The following is a 10,535-nucleotide window of genomic DNA, read 5'->3' on the forward strand; positions in this document are numbered from 1 at the left end:
TCATAAATTGCCCAATCTTAGTTTAGTCTAATTCAGAAAGGTTTTTTTTATCTAGTCTCCAGAAGCTCAGGGCAGTCCATACATAATACTATATTTATTGTCCAATTCCCCTTCCCGAACAACATTGTGCAGTAGTTGGACTGGCCCAAAATCTCCAGCATGTTTCTGTGACTGACACCAGCCTCTGCATAACAATTGAATGAAATAGATGGATCACTAATGTTTCCTATGTGAATGAAATGTGAAATATGCAAAGTCTCTGCTTTTCAGCTTATTCTTTGCTTTGCTTCACTTTCTACTTGTTGCGGTTTTCCATTCTCCCCAAAGCTGTTTTTTTCATCTTCCTCCATTTAGCCTTTTAAACAGACCTTTCCATTGACCCGTAGTCTGGTAGAGCATGGAGCTGGGAACTAATAAACAACTTTATGGTGTCCCAGGCCTGGCTTGTGTTGGCCTTAATAGAGGCCAAGTCTGGGAATTGGATCCTGAGTCAGAAAATTGAGCCCTGTCCCCCATTTCTCTCTAGACATAGCAAGAGTGTGAATCTCTTTACTATCTCTTCTGATACCATTTTCATAAAACACCAGTTTATGTGGCAGGGGACAGAGGGAGGACATGCACTGTTTTATATATAGGAAATTAAATTAATGTTGGGAGGGTTAGACAGGCTGCTGTGTTCTCTCTCTGTCTATGTGTGTGTGTGTCTCTTTGTGTGTGTTTTTGTCTGAGAGAGAGAGAATGAAGGGGGAGGAAGGTAGAAGTTCCATTGTTTTCTGTTATCTAGCAGCAATTGGTAAAAGAATGTTCTTCTCAAAACTCTTATCCTCCGTTTCCTTTTAAAGAACCAAATTTCTATGACTTAAGATTACAGTAATAATATTGAGAAATGCCATTCAACTGATTTAATTTAGCACAGTAGGCAGTAACCGTTTCTAATGAAACTGGTGGTAAAGTTTTTCAATAAACCTGTATATATCCTTCAGCTACTGCTATTTCTTTTCTCCAGTGTTATTAAAAATCATTCTCTAAATATGACTGACAATAATATATTACATTGAAATGGGACAAGGAGAATGAGGGTCTTGACTTCAGCTGCAGTTAGTATATTATGCTTCATTGCAATTTGATATCTCCTTAAACTTTTAATTACTTAGGTAACAGAAAATAAATATTTTTGCCAATCATCTAAGTCATAAACAAAATTAATACCATAGTTCCAAACAACTGTCTTAGATACAGTTTAAAAGTAACTGGGAATCAGACAGCACACTAGACTGAGAAAAAAAATGGGGTTGGGTCATTTGTTAATATGTTGTATGATCCAGGCCACCACATTAAGGTAAAGTATAGATTATTTTTTTAAGGCATAGTTTTTTGTTCTGTGAACCCAGCTTCACAGAACATAAGACTTAGCCCAGATTTGCAGAAATTCATATTTTTATGCATTTCATAAAAATAGCCAAAACACAAAGCTCAAAGTAATCTTAACCGTCCTTAGTGCCTGTTCTCAGTTTATATATATTTTTCTTTCTTTAAGATCATCTGCAAAGGCGCTACTGTGACCATCATGGCTATAGTGCAGACCTTGCCTGTCTCCATTGAATCTGCCACTGAAGGGGCTTCCCAACTCTGTGCTAGTGCCAACTCATCCCCTGCTAACATGGGGAGTGTCAGTAGCCTTATTTCAGGCCGGCCTTGCCATAAGGCCACCTCTGAGTTTGGTGCTTTCCCCCTGCGTGGAAATGCTGGCTCCCAAGAGCTTCTGTGTCATGGACTCCCTACGAAGAAGAGCACCTATGCTTACGGCAATGAAGAAGACTGGGCTGAAGCTGTCTCCCCCATCAGCCCTTGTAGTGATGCAGAAGATCTTCAGGATGACAAGCCACGGAGTGGCATCGTCCGTGGACCACCTCCCAAGTTGGTTCCTGTTTCAGGGAAACTTGAGAAGGTAAGAAGAGACAATATTTTGGCAGGACCATTAGATCTTTCCATCTAGAGCAGGGGTAGGCAACCTTGGCTCTTTTATGACTCATGGACTTCAACTCCCAGAATTCCTGAGCCAGCCATGCTGAGGGGAACGGGAAAGGTTTCCATGCTGAGCTATGCTGGCTCAGGAATTCTGGGAGTTGAAGTCCACGAGTCATAAAAGAGCCAAGGTTGCCTACCCCTGATCTAGAGCAAAGATAGGCTATCTATTTGTGACTAGGCTCTGAGAACTTATGTTTCGTTTGATTTTTTATTTTTCCTGGTAGCCAAGGGGGATGATTTTACCTTAGAGCTAAACCTAGAATTTGGGGCCCTTTAATCATTTTTGAGGTTTAGTTCTTCCCACACAAATGAAATGGATAGGCTCAGTTTTTGGGAGACATATTTATTTCACTTGATTTTTATAAAATAATGGAGGAAAACTATGCCATTCTTATTCAATACTAGCTGTACCCGGCCACGCGTTGCTGTGGCTCAGTCTGGTTAAATGGAAAAGAAAGAAAAGAGAAAGCTCACATTTGTAATATGTTTAATTTCACAATGCTTGTGGGTATACAATATTTTTTGTTGTTCCATTGTCTGTGCAGATATAGAGATTGTCTGGTTTTGGCGCTGTTTTTCAAAAAAAGCATGTTTTTACCTGTCACAGGTGTGACATCTATATAATAGTAGGTATATAAAAACATGCGCGTATTCGAATGCAACGTTGTGTCAAAATTTCAAAGCAATCGGTGAAGAACTTTCGGAGATTTAAGATTTTGAACAAATGAACATTTACATTTTTATTTATATATAGAAGATGTGTGCTAAGAATCTTTTTGGCACAATCCTGAATGTTTTGGGGGACTGCAAAAAAAAAAAAAAAGTGGGCCTGCCAAACTTTCCCTACACTTTAATCTTGTAGTGAAAGCAAGTGGTTCACCTTTTGAGAAAACATATAATATCAATGAGGGTTCCCCCCCCTACTTCCCTAGAACAGAGGAGTAAGGAAGATCCGCCATCCAGTCTACACTGATTAAATAATGTTGTGATCTACACTGATTAAATAATGTTGTGATCTACACTGATTAAATAATGTTGTGAGTTGTTTCTATCTCTGTTGGCTGTAAGTGGCCAATTGTGATAGCCTTCGTAGGCTGGGAACTGTTTCTAGCTGGATAAAGAAGACCGACACACTATCTGAAACGAACCTCAGCTAACCTTGTGTGAGGATAAAGAGGAGCCATCTTTTTCTTTGTGAAATGTGCTATTTCTGTTTGAGGCTTACTGAAAGCATATTAATGGGAGAGGGTTTTAGTTAATATGTCCTTCCTTCATTGAGTTCTGCTTTCTGCTGTTTCTCAGAATATGGAGAAGACACTAATTCGCCCCACAGCCTTCAAACCAGTTATGCCCAAGAACCGCAACCTGCCATTGCAGAGCCACTTGGTTCTGCGTCCTGGGACTTCGGTGATCTCTGAGAGCCAATCCAGCCTAGCTCAGCTCTTTGGTGCCAATGCTGTAAGCACTGCAGAGAAGCTCAGTTCTTTGAGCTGCCATACCAGCTCCCACTCTGGGACAATGTCAGACTCCGGGCGTAATTCCCTCTCCAGCCTTCCCACATACAGCACTGGGGGCAGCCAGCAAATAGAGCCAGTCAGTATCTCCATAGGCCATAATAACCTTGACAGCCACGGCAGCGGCAGTTCACGCGGTCTTACTGGCCCATCAAATTCAGACAGTGGGCGGTCATCCTCAAGCAAGAGCACGGGCTCCCTGAGTGGCCGCGGGCATCCTTCCTCTGACAGCGGCTCCTGTGGGGGGCGTTCCCCTATGCACAGTGGCGCGGATGAAGCCCTTCTTGTCCATGAACTTGAAGAGAAGCTGAGGGAGCGTGAAGCCGAGCTGCAGCATTTAAGAGAGAGTCTGGATGAGAATGAGGTGGCCATTTGCCAGGTAAGCTGAGGGTGGGAGTGAGGGTATCTTATTGCTCTTTCTAATATACCGGGTGGGAGGGAATGTTTGTTTTCTAAAGACTGCTTCTGCAGGAATGCTGCCTTTATCAGTGACTGATAGGCAACTTCCATGTAGCAGCTGGTATAGGGCTGGAACTGGTTGGATTATATTCAATAACTTGCAGGAAATCTGAGTTTCCTTGAGGGCCAGATAGGCCAAGCGCCAGATTTGTTTTTCCCTTATTTTTGGCAGCTTTGATGGAAAAAAAGGGTGGATGTTTACAGCACTGAGTGGAATACTGCTGTAAAACAATTTGTCCTCTGTAAGGATTAATTAGCAATATCATTTAATTTTCATTATTGTGAAAATTATTAGCTGCTTCAACTTTTATCCCTTTGATCTTTCCTTTATATAAGTAATTCCTGGAATCTATCTTATAATTTTATTATCATTTATGATATAGGTGGTTAATTTTGGAGTATTTCTGCTGAGATCTAATGTGACCTAAGAATGGTTGCATGTACCTACATCCAAAATCTTCTTGCCAATAAACCTGTTGTTAAGAAGACCGCTATTGGGCATTTAAAAAGTTACCTAGTCTAAAATCTTGTATTTCAGTGTGGTCAGCTAGATGTCAGTGTTTATAGCTTTGTTATGTGCTGAAAATCTTAGTAGGCAAAGACATGCTGTTTCTGATCTTGGAGATGGCATATTACTATCTGACTAATAGTGAAGTGCTTCATGAATTTGTCTAATTCCCTTTTAAAGCCATCTTAAGTTGGTAGCTCTCATCACTTCATTTTGTAATAAAATTCAGTTTAACTAGGTGCTATGAAAATAAACATTGGTTCCTGAATCCTCTGTTGTTCAGTTTCACTGGTTAATCTCAGAGAGTAGTGTTAGAAAAGATGTAAAACCATTTTTCCTTTCCAATTTCTTCACCATACAGAACTGTATATATTTCTATCCTTCTTGCTTTTATTTTTAAAATGGTCAAATAGATCTCAGTGTTGTTTGCTTCACCCTCTGGATCATGGTTGGTTTGTTTTTGTTTTTGCACTATTTTCATCTCTGTTTTGATCTCTTTCTGAAACTTTGTTCTCTTTCTGTCTCGAAACAACAACTGTGGCACTCTTAGATGTATAATTCTGTCTTCCTTTAATATTTATAGTCCAGGGTCTTCCTTAACAGGCTGCCCACAACTTACTGTCTTCCTTAGAACTTAAAAGAGCTACAGTTCTGCAAAGAAGTAACATTGACCTCCTTGTTTGAGGCAAATTTTGGGAAGGAGGACCACAGTTACAGAAAGCCCAGGATCCAAAGGGACTATTCTGTGATGAACTGAAGAATCCAAGGACTTGGTTATATGTCAATGTTAGTTTCTAACATTGGTTTCCCCCATCTTCCTTCCAGGTATATGAGGAAAAGCAGAGGCGCTGTGAAGAGGAGATGGAAGAGCTCCGGCAGGGCTTTAGTGCTAAGCTGCAGCAATCAGCCCAAAAGGCTCAGCGTAGTCAGCAGGTGTTGCAACTACAGATTTACCAGCTGCAGCAGGAGAAGAAGAAACTCCAGGAGGATTTTGTGCAGCTGCTGGCAGAGCGTGAGCTGCTGGAGCAACGCTGTGCCAACTTTGAGCGGGAACACACCGAGCTGGGCCCCCGGTTGGAAGAGACCAAGTGGGAGGTAAGTGGGAGGGGATGCTCTTCCATAGTTCTTGAAAGCCGTGGAACTGAACGAGGCATCAGCATTAGGAATGGGGATTCTCATTCTCCCTCCAGCTAGACAAGGACAGTTTGGAGAGATCAAGCTTACTTTTCCGGTTGTACCATAGAATTATACTGCACCACTTTTTTAAATGTTTTTCCAAATCGGTCACACTAGCGCTCCCATCGACTTTCTCACTCTCTAACACACAGTTCACACATTATATTAAGTCATAAAATATGATTCTGTTTTGTATAGATTTTTATCTCTAGTTTATAGTTCAGTGTATTATATAGATTCGACCAACTGTATTTTACTTAGTTAATTGTGATTAAATGAGCAGTGTGGTGGTCTAGTGGTGGTGATGCGCACCTCCCTCTCAGAAGGTTGAGAGTTCAATCCTAGGTAGAGGCAGATGTTTCTCTCCTAGAACACAAAGACAAAAAATATCTGCTCCATGTAGATGTCAGGAAGGGCATCCTGCCAGTAAACACTCAAGCTCTATCCTGACTCTACCACGAGTTAAGGGACTAAAGAATTGTAAAAAATAATAATAATAATTAAATAAAGCAAGGGTTAATATGATCCCAGATAAACAAACACTCACTTTTTAATAGTATTCTGGTAATGGTATTGGAAATAATGTGGGGAAGGACAGCAGAACAGGGGAAATAATGAGAGAAGAAATTTTCTGTTACCCTGAAATACTTTCTGTTTGCTGATCTACGGAGAAGTACAGGAGAATGTTCACATTGACATTATTGGGTTGTTTGAAGTCTTTTCAATCTCATTCTCTGCTGACCTGAAGGCAACTTTGAGTTGTCCATTTTTGTTCCTGAATTGAAAGACAAACAGGTACTCTCATCATTCACATCACAGAATCAGATCTTAGCTCTGCTGAACTTGAAATGGAACATTGTGGCATGTTCCCTGTCATCTTATATCTCTTTTCCTTCCCACCAGGTTTGCCAGAAGTCAGGTGAGATCTCATTGCTGAAGCAACAGCTGAAGGAGTCTCAGGCAGAGGTCGTGCAGAGGGGTAATGAGCTCGTGTTACTAAGGGCCCAGCTGAGAGAAGCACGGGCTGATCTGCAGACGAGCGAAGAACAGGCCTTGAGTTTGCAGGAGATGGCCCGTACCAAGGCAATGGAGTTAGAAGTGTGTGCCAATGAGTTGGCCAGGCGCAAGAGTGAAGCAGAGCTGCTGCGTGAGAAGGTAGGGCGGTTGGAGCGCGAATTAGATACTTTGCGCAGCACTAGTGGAGAACTCTGTCCCCTGATGGCTGAATGCGATGAGGTAAAAGCTCAGCGACAAGCAGCGGATACCCTGCAGGGTTTGCGTGCACAAGCTGAACGGCTACGCACAGAGCTATTGTGTGAGCGACGCCGTGGGGAGGAGCAACGGGAGGTTTTCCAGGCTGAGCGTATCACTTGGCAAAGTGAGAAGGACAGGGTCATCCGCTACCAGAAGCAACTGCAGCATAATTACATCCAGATGTATCGGCACAATCGTGATTTAGAGTGCCAACTGCGCCATCTCAGTCTTGAACTTGAGGCCCGGGACATGGATGAATATGAGCTGCATGGAAGTGAAGGCATCTGCTTGGAGGAGATTGCAGCTACTGAGATCTGAACATGCCTGTGGAAGCCGTACTGAATGGGTCACACTGCCACAAAAGGATACTGGTCAGGCTGGAGCATTTTTCCCTGGGATTTTGTCTGACTGAGCAACTGGGAATGCAGTGAGCCTCAGTTCAGTAGTGGAAAGAGCTACCTTTCCAGTCATAAATCCCAGTGATAGGACTTGTTCTGTCACTTAAACTTGGTCATGAACTCTCAGTAAGTCAACAGTTTAATGGCTATTAAAAGTAGAATAGTGTGTGAAACTAGGCAGCTGGCCTTAACTCTAGGAGGTACAGGAAGACCTGGTTAAAGATTTCCTGGTCAACCTAGAAGGAAAGTTCAAATCCTTCCTTTGAAAGCAGCAGCAGCCTTTGTTCCAGCATTTCACTGGAAATGAAGCAGGAATAGCCTTTGCTTTTGCAAGAGGCTGTTAAGTGGTGCTGCCTTTCAAGTCCCAATGTTAATTAGCTTTCCGTAAGACCTTGGGAGTCACCACTTGCCTCTTGCTCTTTGGGTTAGTTGGAGATGAGACTAGCATGGATGGGACTGCCAGGATTGTGTAGAGCACTTTTGCTTCTACTCTGCTCTTCTGTTACCTTTATGTAATGACCCAATGGACTGTCAGTCACCACTTGCTGAATTTTGGGAGATTTGGCTGTTCAACAGCTAATTAGCTGCTAATCCAGTTAGATGCAGGTTTTAGACTGGCTGAGGAAGCTTTGTCTATACAAGGCTCTTCTTGGATTTTTAGCCCACTTCTCTGCTGTATGTGAAGTATATCTTTTCTGAAATCCAAACACGTAAATGCATACAACCGAAACCTGTACTATGGACCCTGTTACTATGCATATGAAATACATTTGCATTTATTTCCTCTTTTGCACATGCTTCCTGTAGTTATGAAGGACAAGGACCTTTGTAGGCAATTCTTTGGCCAATAGATGATGTGGGCCAAAGAATTAGGGATCTGGGCATTAGTCCAAACTTATTTCTTTTTATAGGACAAAAATATTAATAAATTATACTAGGTTCAAAGCTGATTCTCAGTATTCCAAATTCTGTTATTTTTAAAAGCCAAAAAAAAAATATTACGGAATACTTGCAATCCTTTGGCTTCTCCCACTTAAAGCTTTGTAGGAAGACCCTATGCCAAGTGTTTTTTAAGGGAAAGCATATTGACTTCAATACTGTGGAAACAGACCTAGTCTCTCTCTCTCTCACCTAATCCCCCTCCCCCCAAACATATTGCTGCATCCATATTATAGACTTACCTGAGAGTAAGGCTGTTCAACTCAGTGGGACTTGCTTCTCGGTAGGCATATATAGGAGTGTATTATAAAAGCCAAAGATTCTTAAAACAGACTCAGGATCTATTTGGTTATCCCAGGAGCCTATCTCTAGATTACAGCACCAAAATTTGGCAGATAAAATGTTGGAATTCAGAGGCACTAGATTTTGTGCACTTATTTTAATTTCTTTGTTTTTTTAAAAAAATCCAGAATATCTGTTCCTCTCAACCCCTCATCCCAGCTCTATACCAAATATTTTGGCTCCACTGCCATTGCTACCCTCCTCCCCCTTCTTGAAGGGTGAGTTTAAAAAAAAAACACAGCCTAAGCATAGCATACCTATTTGCTATGATGGGATCTGGATGACTTTCCACTTTCTCTTACTTACCTTTCTGTCTTTGGTTGGAACGCTACTCAGAGTGTCTTTGTCATGACCTTGCTTGCCTGGGTATGTCTCTCTCACCACTCACCTTCATCCGGCCTCTACCTGTTTGCCCAACAACATCCACGTCCTGTTCGTTTCAGGGTCAAAGATGGCTGAGTTTAAATCTCCTGCATTTCCCTGATAATAGCCTTGTACAGTATCCTCTATAGTTCCAGAAGCTCAGTTTCCCAGGCATCCATATTCCCTTCCCATGATTTTTGCGAGATCTGGTCTAGTCTGAACCATGATCGTTGTGAAGTCCTACAAATGTTTGCAGGGCAATGTGTCCTGTTAAGGTACAATAACTACTTGTCTACTTTTGTAATATGCTCAAGACTAATTGCATACTAGAATATGGTTCCTAGTCTGTGCAGCTTCCTCTCTTTTAAAGCTGTCCATGCATCTATACTTGAACCAAGTTTATTGATTGCATTTGGATACAATAACTTCAGTAGGTACTCAGTCCAGACCTACTGCTGATTTCCTACCCTCGCAGGCCAGTGACAACTGCAAGGAGCTCCTTTCAAAGAAAAAAAGTTCTGTTTGCAGAGGGTAACATGGACTCATCTGGACTTCTATAAAAAAAAGATGTGGGGGGCTATAAATTGTTAACTGACCTCCTCTCTTTGTCTTCCAGTGTATGCTCAGGATAAAAATGGTCAGTGAAAACAGGGTAAGTCAGAATTATGGACTGCAGAAAAGCCATTCCCAAAGGAACTGGGCTGACAAAATAGCCAGTTAACTACAAACTGAAGTGCTCTCTTTGCTGGAGAGATGCGAGTTCTTTTTTTTCAGGCTAAGTAAACAAACTTCCTTGAGGTTACAAGAGGCTGAAGAGATTTGGATCAGTGGGGTTGAATAAAGGAGCCTCAGAGCAGGTTTTATATTTTGGGAATCAAACCAGATAGTGCAAGGCATGCTCACTATGTCAGCTTGGTTAAATTTTGTTAGCCTTTTTCCTCTGGCTATAAAAAAGGCAACTGCCCAGAATTGGTGCTTTGGCTGGAAGCAGCCAAAGTACAGCATACCAATTATTTAGGCCAATCTGGGAAGAACTGCCATATTGCTAGAATAGAGAGAACCTGCTTTCTGCTACCTTAGTGTAACTTTTGCTTCAAGTCCTCTTGTTCTTCTTCACACAAAAAATGAACAGACAAACATTTGTGAAGGGTGTAGCCCAGCTAGAGTTTGGGACTATTTGCAAGAGGATGGCATTTAGCTACACTCTGGAAATTCTGTGCATTCCAAGAGAAGAGGCAATCTTGGTTCACTTCTAGACAGTGTTCCCTTTTGCCCATTGTTATGAGAGGAACTTGCAAAATGGGTGTGTTGAGACAAATAACATTAGACCAAAGGAAAAGCTTGGTGCATGTTACTTCTGTAATTATTAGCAACCTATACCTCTTGCTTAACCCACTTTAAGCACCACTGTATATTTTTCTTTTACTTTATTTCTGAAATTGTATATTTTCCAGGTGGTGTAAATTTCTTGTACAAACCAAAAGAAAAGTGTGAAATAAAAAAAAAAAACTAAGAAAATGTCTTTTTTCTTTTGAGAAAAGTCACATGTAAATT

The 10,535-nt window shown here is 41.5% G+C and overlaps 1 protein-coding gene across 1 annotated transcript; it reads left to right on the top strand.

The window, feature by feature from the left end:
• The first annotated feature begins 1,545 nt into the window (after positions 1 to 1,545).
• LZTS2 (leucine zipper tumor suppressor 2) lies at positions 1,546 to 8,354 on the top strand. Its single transcript, XM_015813431.1, has 4 exons — positions 1,546 to 1,948; positions 3,331 to 3,921; positions 5,335 to 5,604; positions 6,589 to 8,354. The coding sequence occupies exons 1-4, from the start codon at positions 1,568 to 1,570 to the stop codon at positions 7,255 to 7,257; spliced, it is 1,911 nt and encodes a 636-aa protein (XP_015668917.1). The 5' UTR covers positions 1,546 to 1,567; the 3' UTR covers positions 7,258 to 8,354.
• Positions 8,355 to 10,535: the final 2,181 nt, after the last annotated feature.

This window comes from Protobothrops mucrosquamatus, unplaced genomic scaffold (genome assembly GCF_001527695.2).
Source record: "Protobothrops mucrosquamatus isolate PMUCROS unplaced genomic scaffold, P.Mucros_1.0 scaffold156, whole genome shotgun sequence".
Taxonomy (NCBI): Eukaryota; Metazoa; Chordata; class Lepidosauria; order Squamata; family Viperidae; genus Protobothrops; species Protobothrops mucrosquamatus.

Coding starts and splice junctions, on each gene's coding strand:
- LZTS2 (XM_015813431.1), top strand. CDS start 1,568: ATGGCTATAGTGCAGACCTTGCCTGTCTCCATTGAATCTGCCACTGAA. Junction 1,949..3,330: donor TTTCAGGGAAACTTGAGAAG/GTAAGAAGAGAC, acceptor GCTGTTTCTCAG/AATATGGAGAAGACACTAAT. Junction 5,605..6,588: donor TGGAAGAGACCAAGTGGGAG/GTAAGTGGGAGG, acceptor CCTTCCCACCAG/GTTTGCCAGAAGTCAGGTGA.